We start from the raw sequence: 27,937 nt of genomic DNA on the forward strand, positions 1-27,937 counted from the left end.
CTTGAACCAGTGCACATGCACACACACATTCATTGAACTAGTCAGTGGTACATGTATACACATTGTTACGTGCGCCTAATTCATTACAATGTCAAAAAGGAACTAAGGCACGACAGAGACATTTGACAAGGAAGAGTGAAACCTAAACCAGCGATTATATTCACGATGATAATTTATTTTACTCAAACAACAATATTTAAAGCAATAGAACCATTAATAATGTACATGGCAGATTTAATACAATTCAAATGAGAGACCCTAAGATTATAGCTACCGGAAGTTTGATGACTGGGTTTGATGTGCTGGTTACACGGTGCCTCTTCTAAATTGACGTCTGGCACTAGATTGGTACATCTGGGGAGAGCCTCAAACCTGGCATGGGTTTAGGCCATCTAGGAAGAGCCTCAAAACCGGGCGTGGGTTTTAGGCCATCTAGGAAGAGCCTCAAAACCGGGCGTGGGTTTTAGGCCATCGGAGCGCAAGAACCGGGTGGTTCAAGCCATCAACTTGAAGGAGAAAGAGCACAGTTTTGACTGACTGTCTCTGTGCAAGAACCGGTTGGTTCAAGCCATCAACTTGAAGGAGAAAGAGCACAGTTGTGACTGACTGTCTCTATAACTGGAATATGGCTGAAACACCAATACTGGACAATGGTGTGGCCGACGGTTGGAGTGGTGACACCCATCAATGTATGAGTTGGGCAGAGCCCCTGGCTGACTCAGTGGTGGCGGAGTGATGAGTGTAACCCAGCAAGAGGCATACCCAGTATTTTATAGGCTAGAAACATCACACAATGCAGTGGGCAATTATACTAAACATTGTGTCCACTGCACATTAATAATAAGTTTGGAGTGTCAACACATTAAGGACACAATGTTACATTATGACCGTTGCATAACATCTAACAATACACATTGTGAAACAGACTGACCTGTTTTGCCAAATACCACAGATGTTCTTAAAGACCAACAAATATGTCATAACAAAAGGAACAGGATAAGGGGGAGAGAAAGCCCATCTGTAACAGTCTTCCCCCCTTGGGGAAAAGTTTTTTTAAGAAAAACTTTCCAATTTAAAGTACACAAATTGCATGAAATATAGTACATAACACTAACAGTACCATAATATCTCATCATTCGCATTTATACATTAACGAATTACATTATAATAGCTCCATCTTGGAGGAATATAATCATCACAAGTAAAACGCACTCTGATTAAAGCTAGAGCGCCTTTAAAGGCGTCTTGATAACGCATCAGCAATGATGTTATCCTTGCCCTTAACATGAATTACTTCAATGTCAAACTCTTGGAGGATTAAACTCCAACGGAGTAGTCTCTGATTCTGATTTTTCATCTTCTGAATGAAAACTAGTGGGTTGTGGTCAGTGTACACAGTGATGGTTTGGGCAGGAGTACTCAAATATACTTCAAAATGCTTTAAAGACAAAACTAAAGCGAGACACTCTTTCTCGATTGTTGAATAATTTACTTGCTGTTTGTTCAAATTCTTAGAAAAATAACAAACTGGATGATTAAAACTGTTATCATCTTCCTGCAATAGTACTGACCCAACTCCCACATCACTTGCATCAACATACAACTTAAATGGATTGGTGAAGTCTGGAGCCTTCAAAACTGGTTCACTTGCCAGCATAATTTTTACATGCTCAAATGCTTGACTGCATGCGTCTGTCCAAATAAATTTGTTTTTCTTGCTGAGCAAATTTGTCAGCGGAGCAACAACATCTGAAAAGTTTTCGCAAAACTTTCGATAGTACCCAGCCATGCCGAGAAAACGCATCAAGTCTTTTTTGTCGGCTGGCTGTGGAAAATTAAAAATTGCTTCAACTTTTGCTTTGACAGGCTGAACTTCACCTTGACCAATAACATGGCCCAAGAAAGTAACTTTGGCTTTAACTAACTGGCTTTTCGCAAGATTTACTGTTAACTTGGCCTCGGTTAATCTTTCAAACAGAGCACGAATGCTTTCCATGTGCCCTTCCCAGGTATCATTAAATAACACAATATCATCAATGTACACTTCGGTGGTTGGTAGACCCTTAATCACTTTGTTTATCAACCTTTGAAAAGTTGCAGGGGCGTTTTTCAAACCAAAAGGGAGAACCTTGTACTGATATAAACCCTGAGGAGTCCCAAAAGCAGAGACTTGTTTTGCACGAGGAGTATTAATCAGAGGGACTTGCCAATATCCCTTTAACAAATCAAAAGTAGACACAAATTTGGCCTTGCCAATACGATCAATACAATCATCTACTCTAGGCAATGGAAAAGTATCAGATTTTGAAACTGAATTCACCTTCCTAAAATCTGTACAGAATCTAAAGGAAGAATCAGGCTTGGGTACCAAAATACACGGTGAGCTCCAATTGCAATCACTTTCTTCAATAATACCATTGACTTTCATGTATTTAATCTCCTCATTCATATACGTCTGCTTAAATGGTCCTACTCGGTAAGGGTGTTGTTTAATGGGCGTACATCCCCTACATCAATATCATGAAAAACAGCATCAGTTCGACCTGGAACATCAGGAAATAAATGTGAATACTCTCGTATTAGATCGGACACTTCAGATTGTTGTTGAAACGTCAAATGACTTAATTTGTCACTCAAATTCGACAAAACTTGTGAATTTTTCAACCTGAAACTTGTACCCGGAATTTGGGATGACTGATCACCCTCGTTCTCTGAAGGCTTTTCAACTTCAACATTTACATTGCAAACTGGGACAGTTTCTTCATTTCTTTCGTGATACTGTTTTAACATGTTAATGTGACAAACTCGTTTCTGTTTACGCCTATCAGGAGTGGAAATTAAATAGTCTAAATCATTAACCTTGCGGTCAATTACATATGGTCCACTGTAACGAGCTTTAAGTGGCTGTCCTGGCATTGGTAATAATACTAAAACCTTATCACCAGGATTAAAAGTACGGACTTTTGACCTCTTGTCATACCAAGTTTTCATGCCATCTTGAGTGGCTTTCAAACTAGATTGGGCTAACTTACACGCATTATGTAAGCGATCTTTCAACTTCACAATGTAACTCAGGATATTGTCATCCGTGTTTTCAGACAACCATTTCTCTTTGACCAACTTCAATGGTCCCCTAACAGTACGGCCAAAAACAAGCTCAAATGGGCTGAACCCTAAAGATTCTTGTACAACTTCTCGTACTGCAAACATTAACAAAGGAATACCTTCATCCCAATCTTTATCATTGTCCATACCATAAGTCCTAATCATGGTCTTGAGCGTCTGATGAAAACGCTCGAGTGCGCCCTGACTTTGTGGGTGATACGCACTAGAAGTAATTTGGTCAATGCCTAAAGCATACAACTGTTCTTGAAACAATCTAGAAGTAAAATTACTCCCTTGATCACTCTGAACAACTTTTGGCAGTCCAAAATGAGTGACAAACCCTCTCAACGCTTCACCTACTGGTTTTGCCTTAATGGATCTTAGTGGGATTGCTTCAGCATATCTAGTTGAAGCACACATTATAGTAAGTAAATACTCATGACCTGACCTAGTTTTAGGCAAAGGCCCCACACAATCTACAATTACTCTGCTAAATGGTTCTTCAAACGCAGGTATTGGGTGTAATGGTGCACGAGGAGGTTTTTGGTTTGGTTTTCCAACCAGCTGACAAGTATGGCAGGTGCGGCAATACTCGGTAACCGAATTTCGGATACCAGGCCAATAAAAATGTTGTAATATTCGATCACATGTTTTGGTGACACCCAAGTGTCCAGACATAGGGATGTCATGAGCTAAACTCAAAATGTGTGAACGGTAACCTGATGGAACAACTATTTGATACAACACCTTCCATTCATTGTCAGCGGGCACATCTGGTGGTCGCCATTTGCGCATGAGCACACCTGACTTGATAAAGTAACACACAGCGAGACTACTTGTCTCGGTTTCAGTATGTGCTTGGTTAAAAAGAGTCACCAAATCAGTATCCTTACTCTGTTCAGATATTAGCTGTTCTCTACTTAAAAAGATGTCAGAGTACACACCCAATTCATTCAATAAGGCTGAGCCCTTAGTGTCATGAGGAACAGAGTGATTGTCTGCATCTAAAGAATTCACATTCTTGTCAAAAGAAACCCTAGGGATTTCATCAGATAGACTAGACATGAAAGTCTCAGAAATGTCTAAGTCTAAATCAGTATGAACTGGTGCCTTAGTCTTACGACTCGTGGATCGAGTTGTAACACAAGCGGGGAAAATACCAGGAAATTCTTCCTCTAATAACCTAGTATTATTATCAGAACAAGGCACACTTTTCATACATGGTTCTACAACTACCTTAGCGCCAGCTACTTCATTACCTAACAGTAGTGTTATACCATTAAGCCCCGAGGGCAAAGTGGGGGTAATGCCCACTGAAATTGGACCAGAAACTAAGTCTGACTGTAAATACAACTGATGGAGAGGCACACCAAAAGATTCATTACCTATACCCGTAATGCACACATCGGTGCCGAGTGAAGACTCTTCACTTAAAGGAACTTCCCCTTTTAACAACAAAGATTGAGTGGACCCCGTATCCCTCAAAATAGTCACTGGGTAAGTAGGTGAATCAGAACGCTCATCAAGCGATACAAATCCCTTAGAAACAAAGGGCATAAACTCCTCTCTAATGTCAGACAAAGATGTCCTTTTGTGATCAAACTTATTTAAGCTTGAAAGAGATGTACTATTGGTAAAGGCAACAGTTTTTGACTCGGCAAGAGCCGCATTTTTCCTTTTCAATGCATTACAAACTGATATAGCATGCCCAAATTTCTTACAGTAATTGCATTGTACTTGTTTGGAAGTGTCAAAAAAGCTATTGGAAGTTGACCCTTTAGAACTTGCATCAAAGGTAGACTGTGGCTTTGTCTCAGTCTTTGGCCTATTATCAGAAACAGGTTTAGATTGAACAAAAGTCTTGTTGCCTTTCTTGTGATCCTGAACATTAGCATGCAAAAAACTAACTTTGTGTGTCAAAGCAAAATCATCGGCCATCACAGCCGCTAATTCTAAATCTGTAACTTTCTGCTCTTCTAGGTGCGCTTTGACAGCATAAGGCATGTTAGCCTTAAATTCCTCAAGGAGGATTAGCTGTCGTAACATGCCAAAGTCTTCCTTAACTTTACAGGATCTACACCAACTATTGAACAAGGTTTTCTTCTCATAAGCAAACTCAACATACGTTTCGTTTTCTCGTTTTCGTTTTTCACGAAACTTCTGCCTATATGCCTCTGGTACAAGTTCGTAGGCTTTCAAAATTGCAGCCTTGACTAAATCATAATCAGCGCTTTTGTCAATAGGAAAAGTGGAATAAACCTCTTGTGCTTTACCAACTAGTACACTCTGTAGAAGCAAAGTACGCATATCTTTAGGCCACTCAAGTCTATCGGCAACTTTCTCAAAGTGAGCGAAATATTTGTCAACGTCTTTCTCCTTAAAAGGAGGTACTAATCTAATGAACTTGGTAGGATCAAATTTCTTTGCAGAGATTGATTGCTCATTGGATTTGGAATGCTGTTTCAGCTGAAACAATTCCAACTCTTTGTCTAATTTCTTTGACGCTACTAGCTGAATTTCTAGCTCAAGTTGTTTAAGTTTAATAGCCGCTTCAACTGAATGACCATTACCCTCTACTTGTTTTTCTTCAACCATTGATTCTTCCAAAATTTCTACATCAACCAAATGTTCCAAAATTACTGCTCGTAGGTCAGCCTTTTTCATACTAGCAGCTACGGAAATGTTGTAATGTTTGGCAACCTCGAATAACTCGGCCCTTTTTAAACCAAACACTTTGTCCTCCGAAGGACTCTCTTCAAAGTCAGCGACGAAGTCTTGTATTGAAAACTTCTCCGCCATCGTGATATAATTGCTGGTTAAACAACAGAGAAATTGGTTCACTTAAAATTTGTAAGTGAAATCGAAACACTGAATTTTAAAATGGCTCGGGAATTTACTGAATTTTGTTCAGTTCTTTCCCGGACAAGCCCCCAATTCTGTTACGTGCGCCTAATTCATTACAATGTCAAAAAGGAACTAAGGCACGACAGAGACATTGACAAGGAAGAGTCAGTAGAACTTGCACTTCACGATTAAGTTTTGTGACAATAGATCTGCACAGTTTGGTTCGCAATTAGGTGGGTAATCCTCAACAAGCGTATCGATGTCTTGCTGTGGCAAAGTGATGATGAAGATCTTGTCAAGAGCGCGGGAGATCATCATTTGTAAGTGGTCCCGTCTCGCATACCCATAGCGATCCCTAAAATCGATTCGCAAATCGTCCTCAATGACAATAATAACAACTGGACTCTCGCAACCTCTACAGCTGACACTATCCATAATTCGGCACGTCGACCCTGGTGCGACATCCTCTGACGTCTCTTGCGTCGAGTGGTTATCATCATCAGATGTTGGCAAAGCATCTACTGGGATGTGTAATGTTTGACACGCTTTGATCACACTATCCTTTAGAAAGCGGTTAATGTTGTCTTTCCTTTCACCAATGATGAAGGAAACATGTGATGGGTCAATGTTCAGTAGAAGCCCCCATATACGCTCCAGTGTATTGGTAAATTGACTTTCAAAACATGTGCACCTCAGAAGGTCGGTGTTTCCACAGGAGCATTTCTGTAGAGGGTACCACTGAGGATCAGACCCGTCAACTGCGTTCCCCCTTGCAAATGGGCATAATGTGGGGTTCCAATAATGACTCTTCAAGGCCTGGTGAAGCTGAAAACCCTTTCGCGTCATTCGCATACACCTGTTGAGCAATGTTACATTAAAGTTTGGTTTGAGTTCATGCTCAACAGACTTTTTGAAGTCCGAAGCATCCCTCCCAATGTACGTTACTAATGATGCGGATACCCAGACAAATGTACGTGGGTATTGCTTACAAAGATCTTTAAGAAGTGTCCAGTCCGGGGTGAGTACAAATGGGACCTCGTCCCACATGATATGAGCATTTGGGTGCTTTGATAGGACGCCTCGGGTGAGCTTTGCCATCAATGCGGGGCTGAAACGTTCAGAGTACGGATCAGTATCAGGGAAGCAGTAGATGACAAGATCAGCTATGGACATGATCTTGATAAAAGGTGACATTTTCTTCGAGAACAAGTTCGGGAGATGTGACACGAGATGACTGGGAGAGCTAAGCAAGAAACCGAAACGTGACTGTTCACTCGACTCCGCCTCAAACGCACGATCCAGATTTATACTTGTACATGATACAACGAATACTATTCCTTGCAATTCTTCGCCACTTGTAACTATCTTCTCGGCCATTTTGGCTAAGATCAAAGACTTTCCTGTCCCGTAATTTCCGAAGATGACTTGGCGTCGATTGTCAACACTGATCATCTCTCTCTGTTCAGGAGTCAGCAGAATTTTCCCGACCTTCGCACTGGTTTTCTCGATGGCGTCTGGTAGAGTTCGAATCCGTACATGGGACGCCAGTCCAATGTATCTCCCGCACAATTCCTTGTAGTTCTCTAAGCCGAGACTCTCCTCCGCCTTGAAACATTTACCGACCCGCTTGTTAAATTCTGTTGGCGACTCTAAATCTTCACTTGTCAGCACTTGTCCTTTGTGATCGTTACACATACCAATTTCACTTAAGTGATCACGTGTCATGTTAGGCAGTGCAACAAAGCAAACAACGGGCACCGTTGAAATGAAGTCTAGGTCAGCATTCATCTCGCGGAAGGCTTTCTCATCTTTAGCAACTTGTTTGAAGGCAGTTTGTGTCTGACTATGCATGGTTGTCTCTTTGCTGGTTATTTTGTCACTCTTGACACCGGTGCTCTTGACTTGAACGAATGTAACTACGGTATTGAGCTTAATCACCATGACGTCATGCTCGCCGTTGATTGTTTTCCGCTTCTTACTGCCTGCTTTCACACCTTTTAGATAGTTGCGCATATCATACTCACTGAGAACAAGAATGCCTTCCCCATGCTTACAGCCCCACGAGTAAAACCGTTGGACCACCTTCTCCACAGCTTCTCTCTGGAACCGCTTTGCGACCTCGCCCTCTGATACTTCATCGTTTGTTTTCAAGTCGAGATTCCCCGATTTGTAGTAATAGAAAGCAGCAGGAACCCGGTAAGTGTTACAAGATAAGTCTGAGTAGTGGTCTTGAAGGTAAGTCTTTGTTGCCTCTTCGAAGGATAGCGTCTTTCCTGAACTTTGCACAGTAACACTCAAATCCTTGGTATCCAACGGTTTAAGATGCTCTACCTCAGGGTCCTTAGCAATGCAAGCTGGGCAATCAAAAGACAGGTCGGGTTTAATGTTTGAAGCCATGATGGTAACTACAGAGAGGAACAAGGGTAAGTCTTTGTTGCCTCTTTGAAGGATATCGTCTCTCCTGAACTATGCACAGTAACACTCAAATCCTGGGTTACCAACGGGTCAAGATGCTTTACCACCGGGTCCTTGGCAATGCAAGCTGGGCATGACACGAGTGGACGGGTTCAATGTTTGAAGCCATGGTGGTAACTACAGAGAGGAACAAAATAGAACAATTAGTTAACAGTCAAGAACATCTGTCGTTGGTTTGTACCATGGGGACAAACTGTGACATCACATGTTTACAAAAGAGCCATAGAGCCTGGATTTCCTGCAGGCACGATTTGTACACAGCCCATTAGAAGAAATCATAAAATCTATTTTATGGAGATTTCACTGTCCAATTCAACTTTTGGTATGATGAAAGGGGGCACATCTCAAAACTTGTCAAGCTTTTACTTTCATAACTGTTGGATTTGTGTGAAAATTATGACACAAATCGTCAACTTTCCCATAAAATTTTGACCAATGCAGTACATGTACCTTGACTGTTGGAATACCCAAAGAATGTACAAGGTCACACTCAGGCATGAGAATGGGTGATTGTAAAAAAACAGGAAAAAAATCCGTTGATTGGAAATGTCAATATTCCATTATTTTTGTGTGCAAAGCAAGTCCCTTACGGCCGGGGTCCAGGGCCCGCTTAAGGGCCCTGGGAGCTCTGGGTATTTTAGAAGCTCTGTGGTGGTCTCTGATGCATTTCTGACACCTATTTTTCCAGGTAGAAGTGAGCTACTTTTGTGTGATTTTTCCTTTTTTTTTTTAATAATAGGTTTAAGGGAAAATAAGGAATGTAAAGCTCAAACAGTTCAAAAAAATTTGGGTTCGCCTGCGATTTTGTTACAATTCCGGAAAAAGAAAGGGGAAAAAAATAATAGTAATAATATTTTTATTTTTTTGACGATCTTATCCCTTATTTCTGCCCTTGAAAATGTTTTTTTTCTCACCAACAACCATTTTTATAGGTTCTTGATTTAAAATTCGATTGTGTAAAAGAAATTCTTTTGCAATTAAATGTTTGTGATTTTAACGATCCGTCGGCGACGCACATTTTAAAATATATATAGGCCTATATATTTAGTGAGCGATGTGTTTTTGTGAAAGAGGTTGTTATTCAGCATAGGGTATAACTGGAACGAGGTTGAGGTTAGACCCCAACATAGAAATAGAACCAATGAAGAAAGCACGTCATCCGGACGTACAGTGTGTTCGCTGGTTTCCAATATATCTTTCGCTGGTTGTGAGGCAATAACAGGTACCAGTTTACCATGGCCTGCCGGCGATCTCAGATTTGTGCCGCGCCGCTCATTGGTTCGTGTGCAAACCTACACAGTACACAGTACATTGTACACAGTACACAGTACACTATGGTACAAACACGTGCATTGTTTTTTCAGTAAACTTTCAAAAGTCTCCACACGTGTTATCTTTGCTGCAGCAGCAAGCGCATTACACGCAAACATTATTGAACCGTAACACTATAAACGAAGCAAGGAATGAGGCAAGTTTATACATCTGTCGCTGCTGCTGCATGCATGCGCGATGCCAGGAAGACAACAAGTCGTAAATTGGGCCATCTGCTGGACGGCAATTTATTGTTTAGGTGCCGGTATTTCATGAACGACGTGTGGGGATCCGCGATAATAACAATTACAAGGGTAAACTTACATTGTCTGACTAGAGAAGAGGGATTAGAGAAATCCAAATGTATACTCCCAAAAACCTACCCACCGAATTTTATAGCAAATTCACATCGAACTCGGAGACCACAATTTTGAAAGAAAAAAAAAACGGAATTCCGGTTTAAACCGGAAGATTCTCATGCCTGCACACTTGTTGTTAAAAATGTTCACATAGTCTATATTATGTATCAGTATATAATATCAAATCAAATCCCAGTCATGTCACTACTCCATTGCTTTGTCCTTCGGATGGGACTTAAAGCTGTTGGTCCCATGTGTTTTGTAAACGCATGTAAAAGAACCCAGTACACTCATTGAAAACAGAATGGGTTCACCCCGGTGTTCCTGGCTGGATTGGCAGCATACTGCAATTCACTGGAGAGATGGCGAGGCAGGCAAATTTATGCAGCATATATTCTTACTGATAAACTTGTTTTCATAACGCAAGTTATACACTACTTTCGTGAAATCGGCTGCTGGAGGATAGACACTGGCATTTTGTTTTTATTATCGATGAGCTTCATGACTGGAATTTAAAATGTCACCCCTTTGGCCCAAGCCCATGTGGACAACATCCAACGCAGTATCCAAACTTTATGTGACCTGCCGTCGATTTCACAAAACTCTTCCTAACTTAAGACTAATCTTAGGACTTAGGACGAGTCCCAACCCTGCACTGTAGCATACAGACCTTAAGATTAATCCAAAGTTAGGACGAGTTACTCGTCCTAAATCATTATAAGACGAGTCCTAACTCTTTGTGAAATCGACGGCTGACATTAGATGAAATAAACATGTCATAGCTTAAGCTCCGGGTCATCGAAGCCACGAGAAAACTGAATATCTTTATGTTTTTAATGATTTCAAACATCGAGTTCTGGAATCTCGCCAGATAAAAAACATTGCTTTACTCTCTTCTAAAAGAAACACTGTAGAGACAAATTAAAAACTCAATCCGCGGAAGTGAAGTTAGTACGAGATTGGAAGTTCCCTCTATCCACTTAAAGCAAAAGCAGTATCCCAGCCGATTTCTCACCCTTCCAGCCTTCCATTATGGTGAGCAAGACATTTGTTTTTAAAACTGAGAAGTCTCCCGATTTCAAAAACATTCTACTCGGCGGTATTATACAAATTTAACATGGCTTGAAAGAATATAAAGCATGACAAGTTCGCAACAGAACATAATATAATCTAACCAGCTTAAAGGCAGTGGACACTATTGGTAATTACTCAAAATAATTATTAGCATTAAACCTTTCTTGGTGACGAGTAATGGGGAGAGTTTGATGGTATAAAACAATGTGAAAAACGGCTCCCTCTGAAGTGCCATAGTTTTCGAGAAATAAGTTATTTTCCTTGAATTTGATTTCCAGACCTCAAGTTTAGAACTTGAGGTTTCGAAATCAACCATCTAAACGCACCCAACTTCGTGTGACAAGGGTGTTTTTTCTTTCATTATTATCTCGCAACTTCGATGACCGATTGAGCTCAAATTTTCACAGGTTTGTGTTATGCATATGTTATGCATATTACGTTGAGATACACCAACTGTGAAGGCTAGTCATGGACAATTACCAATAGTGTCCACTGCATTTAAGTAGATGCACATTATGGTGTTACCGCAAACCATTATACGTTGCCTGAAAACACTGATTGTTCCACTTTAGTGTACGCCCTTCAATCTTTTAGGAACAAGATTTTGCGTGAAAACCCTGTATATAATGTTCCACATTATAGTTATATAGTGATTGTTTCCTTATCCACTGGGGATTCTTTTAAAATGCAAACACTCTAAATTCTAAACACGTCTGTTTTAAAACAAACAACTCTGGTGAACTGTAGCACCCTATAGACCATGCGAACTTTGTTTATAAGTGTGACCCTTGTACATTCTTTGAGTATTCTGGCAGGCAAGATACTACATGTACACTGGTCCTATGGGAAAGTTGACATTTTGTTTCATAATTTCCACATAAAACCAAAAGTTGTGAAAGTAAAAGCTGGACAAGTTTTGAGATGTGCCCCCTTTCATCATATCAAAAGTTGATAAGAATTAGACAGTGCAATCTCCATAAAATAATAGATTTGATGATTTCTTCCATTGAGCTGTGTACAAATCGTACCTGCAGGAAGTCCAGGCTCTGTGGTTGTTTTTTAAACATGTGATGTCACAGGTCACATCCTCTATAGTCTCCTGTTTACAGTTTTATGCCAAGATCATACTTTGCATAAAGACTATAGACAATGTAACAACATTGTAAAAGTACACCTTGTTTTCGGGCACTTCACAAACCACATGTACGAGATTGCTTTATGTGGTAAACACACTAGTATAAGTTCAGTCTAGACACGCTGTTGTGGTAGGCTTACATCAAATTTAAATAAACTTACTGTCATTCTCAAATAATTAAGAAGGTGTCTTTTTTAATTATTGTTTGGATTATCAACATCTTCTCCAATACAATTTGTTATAATTTATAATAATTTATTGAACTTATTATTGCGCTCTCTCCAGGACCAGCCTGTCCGATTAGAGCGCATAACAATTTATCACAATTCCAGTAAAAAACCAAAAATGATAAAAATGAATCCATCCGAAAACAATCAAATGCGTAATTACACCAAAAATCCATTAAAAAGTTACAGCAAATACCGAAAATCCTTTAAAAAGTTACAGCAAATAACAATCAGTAAAATTTACACCAAACATTAAATTTACAAAACAGACTTAAAAACATACAGAAGCAAATTGCACAAAGGTCATAATTTGTTATGTTGAGCCTGTAGAGAACAGGTGTTTTTGCTCTAAATGAAATCAAAAGGTTATGACCTGAGCCTATAACGGGCAGACGGCCTACATGGCGTGTCACACAATGTAGGATTGAAATTAAGTACAAAATAAGTATCTCGATCTCAGTTGAAGCTTCTTTGAGACAGTTTATTATAAATTATAACAGAAAACATCATTCATCACGTGACTTATGTTGTTTGTTTATCTTTTCCACCATCAGTTTTGTTTTCCAGTGCAATTCCCTCCCGACCCAGTTTCGGTGGCACAATGATTGATTAAAAAAAAGCATTAAAGATCAGTTTTAACGGTAATCCTACATTAAAATCACTATCAGAACTTGTTTATGTTGTGTTCAGCTATCAGTTCATTGTTGTGGTCATGTTTTTCTCCAAATAATTTTGCTACAATTTGACCGAAAAAATTTGACCTTGATTCTTCGATTTTGAAATTTCCCGCCCTGTACTAGTTCCCGCCTATTAAACCAACACTGAAATCCAAGCGGATTTGTAAACCAGCGAACGTCAGAAACGTGGTCAAAAAATGGTGACGTATTACCCATGAAGCAACGAGAGTAAACAAAGATTACACCATGTTACTCCGTGTGTTGTGTACGCGTTTTCATCCACACTATAGGCGTGCGTGTGTGCTACAAAGCTTTTTGTTTCTAGTGTATCAGCTATAAATACTGCCGACTATTTGGTTGTTTGTGGATGCATTAGAAGTTTCAAAATTTGTGTAAGAAGCCTGGATCGATTCCGAAATTTAAAGCTCTAAACATCGAAAGAATTCAGGGGGATCTTCTACCACCAGGCCCCAGCCAGTGCTGCTCGTGGATGCTACGACGACGGCTGGGTCCCTCTGCCGTGGCCCTGGTCGCAAGTGGCCGTGGAACAGCAAAAGAATCAAGTGGCATTACAGAAAAGAGACTACTACTGAGAAACTATCTCCATTATTAATTCAGGCCCAATACATGTACATGTAATTGTAACAAGAAAAATAGTAAACAATCTCTACCCTTTTCATGCAAGGAACAATCATCTTGTTGTCAAATGACATGATGTGCATGCTCTGAATCTGACCCGACTACCATAAAATAACTACACAGTGTATTGACTCTGTTGAGTGATGAATCCATGTAGCCACCCAAGTGCTTTTGGCATGTTTACGCCCTGGTTTACCATTTCTGGCATGTTCATGCTCAACCATGTGTGACCACTATATTAATCCATTTAAAAAGTTGACTGTTACAGTTAACAGTTAATTGGCCTTGCTGACATGTATTTATATTGGTCTATGCTGAATTGCAAGCCCTCCAAACCTTCCAAGATTGTATTTCTGCCAAGTAAATTTTCAAAAAGCCCCACATAACGATCATTTGGTTTTGTTTTTTTATTTTTCATTAAACAGATATGCAAAGAATGCATGCACAATGGTTCATTGTCATTGTCAGCAGGGTGACACGACATGAAAACAACTCCATCCACAGCTGATGTGTAACCCCGCGTCATTGACATCAACCTTCACCAGCCGGAAAAGGATGCAGCAGCTTTTTTTTTTTTTTTTTTGGGGGGGGGGGTTCAAAGGTAGTGGATTCAACTCAACTTTGTTTGAAGACGGAATGACCTGTGTCCAAATTCATGGCTCTGTTCACCACCAAATTCTGCGCATATGATCACCGTTCTCTGCTTACGTTCAAACGCTAAATTTCTGCGCTAGTTGTGTAAGCGTAGAATGCCCGGTATAAACTGAGTATGCACCCATGACCCGCAAAAACCCCCAATTCGCTGGTAACCTGTGAAACACGCTTGATGTAAGCACAGAATTCCCTGCTTCCGCAAGTGCCGATTCTTTGTTTACAGTAAGCAGATCCATGAAATTGGGCCCTAGCTTGTACACATTGATGTGTTTTTTTTTTGTGTTTTTTTTTTGCGGGGGGGGGGGGGGTAACCAGGGTAGTACAATCAACTTTGTTTAAAAACAGAATGACATGGTCTGTACACAATGATTTTATTTTATTCTTTTACTGTACAACTTAATTTACAATTTGCAAAGAGAACCACAGCTAACTTGGTACATAACATGGCTTAGGTTTTTTTTTTAGGGGGGGGGGGCGTTGACAGGGTTGTATAGTTAACTTTTTTTGAAGACGGAATGTTCAGATGATTTCGCTATCACTAGGCAATTTTTTTTTCAATTTTGATATTTTAAACTCAAAGGTAAACTATTGTTGTTTGTAAATACATACATTTTTGTGTTGTCGTTATTATGGAAGTGTACATGTAGGCTTCTGTTTTTTTGTTTTGTTTTTATATTTCTGCTCACCAAGTTGAATGTTGTTACCATTGTTAATCATAGTGTATTGTTGGCAACAGGGGACAAGTTTTTTGCACATAAGTGCTAAATTAATCAATTTGAACCACATCCCTAATTTTATAAGCCATAGTAATTTATATTTTGTGTCTTTCAGAGGGCTGGGTGGTTCAAATTTAATTAATCAATTTGAACCACCCACCCCTCTGAAAGACACGAAATGAAATCTGTATCTGTATCTGTTAGCTACTGTGCAAACTCCAATAGACTGGATATCTCGCACAGGGCGCAGTCACGGTGCAAAGCAGCTTAGTAATCTGAAAGGGCCCCCCGTGTCATTTGAAGAAGATCGCTATTTTGGGTTCTAGACTTTAAGATTTCTATAGTTGGTGACTCCCTGATGTTAGATGGTAGGCTATTCCATTGGGCTATTGTTCTTGGCAAAAATGAGTATTTATAACAGTTCTTGTTTGGCTGAGAATGTCTAAATGATAATGCAGAAGTTTGTCTAGTTTGTCTTGATCCCTCGGGGTTGATGTAGAAGTTGCTGAGGTCAATTGATGCCAGATTATGCGAAGCTTTGTACAGGAGTGATAGTCGGGCAGTCAGCCTTCTTTCTTGTAATGATTTCCATTCCAGATCTTTTACCATTACCGAAACACCGTTATGTCTGCTGTAATTGCACTTCACAAATCTGGCTGCCCGGTTCTGGATTGCTTCCACAGCGTTGATGTAAACTTGTTGATAAGGGTCCCAAATAGTTGAACAATATTCTAACTGTGGTCTGACAAGGGTTTTAGAGGCCATAGCTTTGACGCTCTGTTGACAGTGGTGGAAGTTTCTACGAAGAAACCCCAGAGTTTTGTTAGCTTTGGTGACTGTTTTATTGATGTGGTTGTTCCATGACAATTTGTTGTTTATAGATACTCCCAGATAAGTGTGATCCTCAAGTGCCTGGAGATCGGAATCACCCATTTTGTAGGTGGTAACCCGGGGCGCTTTCTTGTGAGTAATATGCATTGCGAAGCACTTATTGGGGTTAAATTTCATGAGCCAGAGGTTTTGCCAAACATAAAGAGAATTGATGTCTACTTGTAAAGCAGCTGCATCTTCGGAGGAAGTGATTTCCTTATACATTATACAATCATCTGCCAGGAGACGCACTGTAGATTTTATAGTTGCTGGGTATAAGAGAAACATTGCTGGGCCGAGCACAGTGCCCTGGGGCACACCGGATGAAACGTGAACTTTATCTGAGCTGACTCCGTCGATTATGACTTGTTGTGTTCGTTTGGTGAGAAAGTTTCCCATCCATGTGACAAGAGACTTTGAAAGACCGCTGTGGCGAAGCTTGGCTAACAATCTTTGATGTGGCACAGCATCGAAAGCCTTGCTGAAGTCCATTATTATGGCACGCCTGATGGAGCCATCAACCCAAGGAAGATTGTAATTGGAGGAAGACATTTTGTTTGGAATATACTTATCCATGGCTGCTGATAAGATTTCTTTGAATTCAGTCCACAGATCATCAACAGATTTTTTGCTGAGTTTTTCCTGTGAGAGCGATTCACTAAATTGGTTGAGAGACCCTGACAAACCGTCTACATCTGCTTTATGAAACATGAACACTTTTCTCTTTATTGGTCTGCTGCGGAAGGGCTTTATAAGTGTTTCGACTGAGACAATGTGATGGTCACTTATACCGGCGAGGATGCTAACTTTTTGAACAAGCCCTGGCATGCTGGTAAAGCAAAGGTCAAGAATATTTTTTTCACGCGTTGGTTCCTTCACAACTTGGTGGTAATGCTTACTTTCAGCTATCTCAATCACTTTCTTACTGGGACGTGGGTAACTTCCACCATGTTTGAACGTGTTATTAGTCCAATCTACTGCTGGTAGGTTAAAATCACCCATCAACCAAACATTTGCATGCTGCGGTAGCTTATCCAAAGAACACTGTAAGCCATCCATATAGTCAGGATCGGTATCTTGAGACCTGTAAAAGGCCCCAATATAGATTGGTTTGGTCTGTTTTATATGTATACTGCACGAAACGAGTTCACAGTTACTATCACCATCAAGCGTTGGCTCTGCTTTGGCGACTAATGATGAGCAAACAGCGATAAAAACACCGCCCCGGCTTTTCCTGTGCTCCTGTCTTTGCGAAATACTTGAAACTGAGAGGAGGAAATTTCACCAGTTTTCACGTTTCCATTTAACCACGATTCGCTTCCGATTATCACATCAGGATTTTCTGCTTCTATGGTTGCAAGAAATAATGGAAGCTTGGCACAGACGCTCTGGCAATTGATGTTAAGAAAGCGTATCGGGCGTTTTGGTTGCTCAGATTTTCTAGGTTTTGATTTCTTTGCAGCTTCAGGTTTAGGTGGGACATAATCGTTTGTTTCGTTGTAAGAGGTTGATGATTCTGAAGAGCCAGAACTGGAACTGCAGCTATCTGATAAATTTTTGGAGCCAGAATTAGGCCCGTCAAACATAGATGATGAAAGTGATGGTGGTTCACACTTACTACAACATCATTCAATTGATGGGTCCTCATTGTGTTGGTTATATAGTGATATACTCATCATGATGTACTCATCATCATGTACATGTATGCATAAATTATTATGGCTTATAAAATTATTTGTCACTCCCTCCGGATCATTATAACTAGGAAAATTGTTACGACTGAAGACAAATAAACCAAAGCAAAGCTGCCTAATCCATTGGTGGATACGAAAATCCTTCCACTGTTCTGTACATGAGGGTTTGGAAACGTCCTTCAAGTTGCTGCCATCAAACATGATGTCAGTGGCAGCGGTTGAATGGCCAAGATAATCCTAAGCTCACCACTTGCTGATATTCAATATTGCAATATTTTCTGTAAAATAAAACAAAAGAATTCATACAAAGTTATTAACAAAAGAATTCATACAGAATTATTAACAACAGATTTGTGGTTTGCATGGTGAAGTGTCGATATTGTATGTGTGTACCTAAATTGCTTTAAAACTATACCCATGCCAGAAGGCAATCACAATCCAAAGTAACAGTTACATACATGTACATGTACATATGTAATGAATGCTGTGAGATATTTGTGTAGATGCACATGTGTCAACCACCACGCAGTTAGTTACTTGGTGGAGAAAAACAACAACATAGCTCATCTACAATATCAATTTAAATTGATAATGTATAAATTTTGCCAATAACTTATAAAATGCAAGAAAAAATTTCCCCTCCCCTCATTTCTACTGACTAAGTGCATGTGTTGTTCACATACATAACGTGAACGGAGGTAAACAATAAACCTTGTCCATCATGTTCGTTCATGTTTTAATTTATTCAAGGATAGCCTTCAACTATTTTTGGCAGCAGAAATAAACTGATCAAACGAAGCATCATTCAGTATAATTCATGAAACGTTTTGTGGCCTTACCAGTCTGTCTTTAGCCGTCGATCATCAGGGTTTGGCTTATCGTCTTCGGCCTGACAATCATCGTCCCCGGGCTGGTTAACTACATGTACTCGTATAACGTCTTCGGCTTCTCTCTCGTCCGGTGAGCTCCCCTCCTCGCTAGAGCCCTCACTTTTCTCTGAAGGCCTTCCTGAAATGCCTTTTCCTCATCTTTACTGTATTTCCCAATACTCGCTGCCATCGGACATTTTCGCTGTTTTTTGTGTCGAAAAAATGCAGCCTATAGTGTCCGATGTTATTCCGCATTCAATGTACATGTACAGTATATATATAAAAATGCACGCACACGATCGACCTGACAGACTGTGTACAAGAGAGCTTTGGTACGTGGTGTGACGTCACACACTGTGTATGATTAGAATGGTTCGTGGGTCACCGGCTTTTGCCGAAACTGAGTTTTCTGGGTCGGAGTACGCCGCGCGAATTTGTGTTTTTTTTGCATGAAGGAAAAGGTTTTATTGAATACTACTAAAATATTAGTCCTTATTTTACATTTCTTGAACAAAAATAGTAATATAGGCTATATCAATAATCCGTTTTATATAACACCCAAGCAGATCCTTGCCATTTGATTGGAGGATTGTCCGTCACGTGATAGCAAATAAAAGTACCATTGCACGCTGAGTCACTCGCCGTGCTTTTTCGTTCCATCCGAAAAGTACCATTGCACGCTGGCACGCTGCCAGCGTGCAATGGTACTTTTCGGATGGAACGAAAAAGCTGAGTAAAAACATCAATGCGTGCGCGTGTCTTTGGTAACGCAGCAGGTGTTACTGCAAGAAGGCATTGTAAAATTACTAGCATTCGGCTTCTACAGTTGAAATTGTTTGTTTTGAAAGTTGTTTCTTTCAATCAAAATGACAAAGTTCTACTTGGATGTTATATAAAACAAATAATGAATGTTTTTCATTCGTGCAATGGTGCGAATATGTTCATTCGTTGAAAGCTGGAATGTTCCATTCAACTCGGCTCCGCCTCGTTGAATAGAACATTCCATCTTTCAACTCATGAACATATTCGCACCATTGCACTCATAAACATTCATTATGTGTATAATAATACATCTTCAAAGCCATTGGACACTTTCGGTAAACTGTATTGTCCAAGGCCCACACTTCGTGTACCACAACTTCTAAAATTATAAAATAACAAACCGGTGAAAATTTAGGGTCATCGGAGTCGTGAGAAAATAACTGGAAAACCCACTCTTGTTTCCCCACCTTTCGCCGTGTCATGACATGTGTTTAAAAAAAATTTGTAATTCTCGATATCGAGAATTGATATTGTTTTGATGTTTTTTCAAAAAAGTAAAGCATTTTATGGAATAATATTTCAAGAGAAGTCTTCAACCATTACCTTCTGTAAACCCTTTGAGTTATTTGTAAATCTATATACATTAATTTTTCTCTGTTCCCAAAGTGTCCAATGGCTTTAAATAAACATGCAGAAAGTTAAGAGTATTATTGTCAATGTCTCAGGAGACAACACAGATGCTTTTGAAACTTGCGAGTCTAGTGTATAAACTAAAAAATTACAATGTTGAACATTTCTAGTGCGCCATGTCTGTAAATGCTGGCGCAACAAACAAGAACTCTGCTAATTTACAATGACAACACAGCAAGACAACCAAGTTTGAATGGAATAAAATAATAGTTTTAAAGCCATTGGACACTTTCGGTAAACAGTATGGTCCAAAGGCCCACACTTCGTGTATCACAACTTATATAAAAAATAACAAACCTGTGGAAATTTAGGCTCAATTGGTCATCGGAGTCGGGAGAAAATAGCAGGGAAACCCACCCTTGTTTCCGCACATTTTGCCGTGTTGTGACATGGGTTTAAAATATTAAATCCGTAATTCTCGACAACGAGAATTGATAGTTGTTTTAATGTTTTCTCGAAAAGTAAAGCATTTCATGGAATAATATTTCAAGAGCATTTCATGGAATAATATTTCAAGAGAAGTCTTTCACCATCACCTTCTGTAAACCCTGTAAGTTATTTGTAAATCTGGGATTTTTTTTTTTCTGTGCCGAAAGTGTATAATGGCTTTAAGTATCCTAGATCCATCCTCTCGACAGTTTATGTCCTTTTTCTATAATATACAGTGAGTATGGTTGCACTTTCGGTCGTCAAAGCTCACATTATCGTATAATTTGTATTTAGACAATTCCAAAAAATTGCCTGGCAGGCAAGTGCAATAAATATTTCAAAAGACAGTCACAGAGTAAGTCCAAATGGCTTGTTGGCGGTGAGGCCCTTAGGGAGTGTAGTATTGTGGCCATGCGTGTGAAAATCAGACTTAAAGGCACTGGATACCTTTGTTTGAAAACTTTCTCGAAAACTACGTCACTTCAGAGGGAGCCGTTTCTCACAATGTTTTATACCATCAACCTCTCTCCATTACTCGTAGTCAAGAAAGGTTTTATGATGATAATTATTTTGAGTAATTACCAATAGTATAGTATAATAGTGTCCACTGCCTTTAAAAACGAAATTATGTTATGAAGCAAGTAGAACATCGTTTCCTATCGCTTATAAAATCACGCCGCACGGGAATTCTCTGTTTCGGCATACAATGTACGTTATACGTTACGAGTTGACTTTGGTACGAGTTGACTTGGGTACGAGTTGACTTGGGTACGAGTTGACTTGGGTACAAAATTTTGGGTACGAGTTGACTTGGGTACGAGTTGACCTGTTTCGCTTTCAAAGTTCAAACTCCTTTTTTTAACTCCTTTTGAAATTTTGACATTCTCGGTCGAGAATGTCAAAATTTGGAAAAAGGAGTACAGCGCCCCAGTTACTGGGTCTACACGTCACCCCTTGTCTCCCCAATTCCCAACTCACCTTGAATTGTTCGATGTATGTAGGCCCATAGAGTAAGGACAGAGGCCTAGCCTACATACACGGTACGATTCTCATCGAAAGCCGCCCCCATTTGGGGCATAATATTCAAGTCATTCTCAGCTGACTGGGCTATTACAAATGTTACACAAAACATGCCAGATTTGCACACACAATGCATGCGGTGCCTATATTGTGAATCACATTGGTAACACCAAATCTGTTCAAAAGTAGTCTCAACTGTCATTACAATTTATTTATAAAATTTAAATAAAGTACAGATTGGAGGTGAAAGACATTTTATCTACACAGCCTGGAATTGTGAAAATGAAAACAACCTAGACCTCTCAATGATAAATTGCCTAGGACTAGTCCTAAGTTAGGACTACCTTTGTGAAATCCACCCCAGGTAATTTTTTCTTCCATATTTCTTTGGCATTGTTCTTGCTAGTGTCACATAGTAGCAATACTGGAAGAGTAATAAACCAAAGGAGCCCAGAGTCAAGATGAATTCAATGAGATTGGACCAAGTGAGGGAGTATCCATGTCAAACAGCTTCAGACTAAAACTATACATTCTGTATTTTTGTTCTTTTGCACACAACGCATTCAAAACTTAGTTCACTATCCCAACAAATCTAAACATCACTGAAAAATATGACAATATTGTTGTTTTAGTAAATACTCAACAAGAACATCATTCCTTTTATTATAATAAATCTGTCTGCACCTGTTTTTAACCATCCTGACTGGTATCCAACAAACACCTACTTATAGGTCACTACAGGTCAAACCACCATCCCTTCTGACAAAGGGCTGGTCTGTATGGTCTATACAGTCATTCAAGAGGCTTGGGGAGAGTTGAGTGGCATTCACAGCAGGCCTCTGTTAACCAATAGGCTGACCTCTCCACCCAGGTAGGTGAGAGAGAAAAGGGCTAGAAGACATTTTTTTTTGTCAGAGTGGAAGCTACAAGATTTGGAAATAAGTAGTTGGAAACAAGGTTTTTTTAATATCAATACTTGGTAGTAGATCTTCCAGGAATAATGTGCTAATTCACCAACTGGTTATTTTAATGAATGTGTGATTTCTTAAATTAAGATGTTAAAGTTTAGAATTATCTGAAGGAAGTCAAGCACAATTTGGAGAGGAACTACTAACAATATTATCATTTACTAAGGGTTTGCCCTTACATTTGGGACTGGCCATTGGGGCAAGTCAGTTTGTAGTTTCACTAGTCCACCAATTTTCTTTGACCTTAGTTTCAGTTGTCTTTTCCAACACAATCGATTGTATGGAATTGGGGTTCGAGTTTGAAACCATAATATTATTTACCCTATTCACCCGACATCATCATCAGAATAATCTTTGATGCGCTATACTGTGGGCAATATCACTGTGCGTTGAAGTGCAGATTTTAGGCGACGCAGCATTTACACGTAAACATATTGCCCACCAAAATGGTGAGCACGGCACAGTCGCTGCGCGTGACGTGCGTGCAAGGGGTCAACTCAATTGTCCCTTCCACACAGGTTCTGGTTGTGGTCCACATGTTTGTATCTTTGGGAAGCAATGACCGAGCCAGAATTTTGAATGGTCATCAAGTAATTCACTTGCATTGCATTTTGCCAGCAGACCACTAGGTAGAAGACTGCACAGTGAAAGCTGATGGGCATCAATGAATGTATGACCATGAATGAAGTCTTAAATGGCACACTAAGACTTTTGCTCAAAGTTTTGCTTTCTAATTTAATTCAAAGGGTGACTCATTTCAAAGGGACAGTTCTGATTCAGTACAAAACTGCATTTCAACAAGGGGGAGGAGAAAACTTGTCAACAATGATGTGTGGTCAACTCACTGGGTCCAAAGAGCAAAGCCTGAAAGACATCCACTGTCATTTAAAGTGAACAACCTGCCATTCAATCTGTATTATGCTATCAGGTGTACCTCAAGTTGTGATCAATGGGGACACCATGAATGAGGGACCAAGAGCATTTGCATAGAGTAATTCCCACACAATAGGGTAATGTGCGTTCCTGGATTAAATGAGCAGGAACATGTTTAAGACCACATAATGTCTTCAATGGTAACTGATGCATGGGGAAGGTGTCCTAATGAGAGCATTTTACACTCCCAGCACATGACACTCCTATGGTAGAATAGTCTTTACATGTATAATCGTGGAACCAAGCTGGGATTAAAGAACCAAATCCGCTGCAATATTCTGAAATTAAAAAAATGTGAACTTGCACACTGTAACTCGGAAGCAATTTAGTCATTAATAGAGACCGCTTCATTAAAAAAAAAAAAAAAAAAAAAAAAAAAAAAAATCGGGAATAAGGCCAAACAATAAAAAAAAAATACCAGTTGAGGCCACATCCTTTTTTATACATTTTTTTATTAAAAAAAATACACATTTTCTGTGAATTTCTCATTCAACTTTATCTTTTAAGAAGTGGTGACTTTAAACTGAAGAATAGGTGGCCAGTTCAATTTAAAATGCTTGCGGCCACCTTTGAAAGAATAATAAATTTTAAAAATAAAAAGGCCTTCATCCTCTGTCATAATCTTGAAACTGTGTAAGTTTAGTGTAAATCTGTGGACATTGTGTTTTGTTGTGTTAGAAAAAAGTACATAGACCCTTTAAACCCAAAGAGAAAATATTAAGCTGGAGATTTGCATGGCGAATTTTGCAAAATCGTGCCCAATCATCTCCAGTTTGCACTCTGAACACTCGGCAGCTCAATCTGCCAATTGGGTCAAATTATGCGCAATCTGCACTCTAAAGATCAGGAAGCTGAAGCAGCCGATTAGGAATTGTGGCATAAAAACATGGTTTCTTATTTGAACAAAAATTGCCTCACCTCCTAAAGCAGTCTAGCCTACTATTCAGTCTGGTAATATTGGCAGTAGGCACCAACCAGTATTCTTCGGTTTGATTATCAAGACTAAAACATCAAGACTGAAACACCCCCAACCCATTTAGAGATTATCATTACATGGTGCTATCGCAAACCTTTACTTTATCGTATTTCCACCAAGCAAAGTTTCAAATGTTCCGAGACTGAGCTGATTGGATTTTAGACTGATCCCTGCAATCCTAAGGTCTATTGCAAATACCACCTGGTTAATTTAAATGCACGATGGTCGGAAACATTTCTACATCGGGCTACTACTGGTTTTTTTAAGGGAATTATTTGAAATTTTAATGGACTATTTCCCATTCTAAAATAATTCCTCTTGTTTGAGGAATTGGCTCTGCAACGCTTAATTTTGACCTTTGAACAGAAAAGTCAAACACACATTTCATCATAAATTAATGTTTAACACATTTATGCTAAGTGCAATTCAGCAGGAAAACCAGTCGAGAATTGCTTTTGAAATGGTATTTTGATTGGTAACCTTATTCTGGTAATCAACATTTTGATGGATGCTAAGCTAGGTTTTGTGCTTTTAAAGCAGTTCTATGAATTCGGGTAAGTTTGAACTTTGAGGGTATGTTTTTAGCTTTTGCCAAGTGACACGATTTTTTGTTGGTACCGCATGCGATTCACCGTGCGTGCAGGTCCTGTGTGACCGTCCGCACATTATACAGCAGCCATAGTGCGTGTGTGCAGTCTGCTCCGTGGCCGTATTTCTATAATAATACGTAGGCAGACCCACATCTTACAACCCATTTGGTCACTAAACAGTCGCATAGTTAATAAAAATAGCAGCAATAGCTTTTGTAAAAACCACTAGGCGTTCAACATGTTCAAGTTTCAATGTACGTATGTGTGTAAAATCGTGTCTAAATTTATTTTGATGTGCCATGTTCCCAGACGAAATGTACGGGGGCCTCACTACAAATTTTCTCTTCAAATATCGCGCCTTGAATTACGTCACGAACAGCGACCTCTCGGGTCGGGGCCTACTCGTAAATTTGTAAATACAATCAAAACTATTATTTTTAAACCTTAGTTAACTTTTTATTTACATTCCTCACATAAAAACACATATTTTAGCGACAAAAGCTTTATTTAAAAAAAATACCACTTCCAGGTGACTTTAATGATTCGCTGTGAAAAGAAGCTCCTTCTGCACCCAATGATTTTGTTGAGATTCGGCTGGTACAATTTAAGAGAGTGGCCCCCCCGTACTGTAGTTTCTAGCTGTTGACTTTCTCCAATTCCTTGAGCAGTTTAAAGTTTTAGATAAGGTCACCTCTTAAAACTTAGTCGTCTTTATTCTAGCGTGTATAAAGTCAGGGCTTGAAGTCTTTCTGTGTAGGGGACGCTTTTCAACTGTGGCACCAACTTGGTAGCCCTCCTCTGTACCTATTCTAAACTTAATAGATGTTAAATTTGCATCGGGGATAAAGAATATTAATTTTTGGTTTTTACCCATATACACCTATTACACCTATAACATCTATTAAATCGTTTGCAGTACCCGCTGCTAAAACATAGGATTCGTACTGCCTCTAGCTACCGGGCAATCTTGGTGGTCTAGTTGGTATGACACTGCTCTAGAATTGCAAAGGTCGTGGGTTCGAATCCCACCCGAGTAAAATGCCTGTGATTTTTTTCACAGGACTCGGGGAAAGTACTGAGTATACAGTGCTACACATCGGTGTATATGGGTAAAAACCAAAAATTAATATTCTAAACTTGTTTGTCCTTCTTGGCTATGCCAAGTGTTCCATGAGGTCGATCGTAATGGACAGTTTCTTCGATTTTTTGTGGACTTAAACTCACTTTTGACTCAATTTTGAAAACATTTAAATGCCTGATGTTAGTCTTTTAAGCCAGTGCAGTAGGCAGTTTTTGAGCTATTTTGCTGTTGAGTGTTGTTTTGATTTTGGTTTTTTTTTTGAGTTGTTCCCTAATTCTAGCTAGAAGTAGTTGTTCCCCATCTTATTATATATTAGGTACTAAAAGTCAATGGTTTATTGGAGAGGCTTTTACAACCGAAAATGTCAACACTTCAAAAAAAGAAGAACATTGCCCCAGTTGGAAAAGTTTCCGTATGGCACCACCACTATTTCATTCAATATGAAATAATATAGTATTTAATTTACCTCAATGAGATATCCCTTTTTGTAAAAATGAGCGAAAAGGTGGTGGCGCCATACAGAAAGTTATCCCCCCAGTTACTGAGCATTATTTTTTAAGATTCATTTCCGCAAAAAACACCAAAACAAGCATGTACAGCAGCAGCAGTACGTACAATTGGTTGTAAAAAGTCCACATTCAACTCATTATAATTCATGTAAAATCATGTAACATAATAATCATCAAAGTGTAATCCATCATCACCAAGTAATCACTCAATTCCATATCATGTCAATAATAAATTGTGACTAAAAACGAAAAACATGTCACACACATCATGTCAAGCAAGTCAACTCACTTCTGAGAAAGAAAATCAACTCGCTCGACAAGTCAGGTACAAAAAACACATTAATATTTCATTCTGGTATGAAACAGATTTCTTTATCGGCATTTGGACTGTTTATTTTATGAGACTTGGGGAGACTTGGATATGCTTACTTTACAGTGCTTAATAATCAACACAGATGTAGTTAAATAATTTAATAAAACGATTGTCTGACATTCAACCGCTGTGCTTGTGGGACCAAACCGAACGCTGCACTCTACCGTGTCACACTGTACATGTACATGAACGTACATGTACGAATAGGGAATGAGTCCGAACTGGCCAACAACAAGTACATTTGGGGCATACAAATTTGCTTTAAAAACCTAACCCCGTCAATGTTTTCAGAGTAAATACCGTAGAGTATACTTACCGGATAGTCGTGGGTTCCAACAAACCCGCTCCGGTTCCAATTTGTAGACAAACGGCAACACTAGAGCTGATAGAACTGTGGGAACTGCAAGTATTTCTGTCTCTAAATTTCGTCCCATACAAATCAAAGATGGCGAGTTGAAGATAGGACACTAGCGCTGTTTTACACGCAGCCGTTGTAACGCGATGACTCGGCACAATTGGAACGTGGGGAAGGGCGCCATCACTCGGTGGGCAAGTAAAACGAAGCAGGCGACGTTCAGCGCAGCATAGAAATAAATAGGATGGTCATGGCAAATGTTGGCAATTTGCGTTAAAACAATAAGATTTCTTAGATTTAAAAGGGCGTTTCTTAAGGATTTAAAAGGGTGTTTCTTAAGGATTTTAAAGTGTGTTTATTAGGGATTTAAAAGGTTTTTTTCTTAAGAATTCAAAAGGGTGTTTCTTAGGGATTTAAAAGGGTGTTTCTTGGATTTAAAAGAGTGTTTCTTGGTCGATAGAGTTTTTCTGCACAATTTTCTACAAGTGGTAATCTTTGATTCCAATTAATCTTATTTTATTTTTGACCGTTATACCACTATTATTTGAGGTAGTTTTGAAAAAGCTTTTAATTTCATAGTAAATGTGGTAAAATGGGGATAC

General features: G+C 39.4%; 1 protein-coding gene across 1 annotated transcript; it reads right to left on the bottom strand.

Moving 5' to 3' along the window:
• Positions 1–6,092: 6,092 nt before the first annotated feature.
• Positions 6,093–27,437, bottom strand: LOC117291589. Its single transcript, XM_033773404.1, has 2 exons — positions 27,297–27,437; positions 6,093–8,541 (listed from the first exon to the last, which is right to left on the bottom strand). Exon 2 carries the CDS (start codon positions 8,344–8,346, stop codon positions 6,115–6,117), a length of 2,232 nt encoding a protein of 743 aa, XP_033629295.1. The 5' UTR covers positions 8,347–8,541; positions 27,297–27,437; the 3' UTR covers positions 6,093–6,114.
• Between the last annotated feature and the right edge of the window lie 500 nt (positions 27,438–27,937).

Source organism: Asterias rubens, chromosome 6 (assembly GCF_902459465.1).
Source record: "Asterias rubens chromosome 6, eAstRub1.3, whole genome shotgun sequence".
NCBI lineage: Eukaryota > Metazoa > Echinodermata > Asteroidea > Forcipulatida > Asteriidae > Asterias > Asterias rubens.

Coding starts and splice junctions, on each gene's coding strand:
- LOC117291589 (XM_033773404.1), bottom strand. CDS start 8,346: ATGGCTTCAAACATTAAACCCGACCTGTCTTTTGATTGCCCAGCTTGC.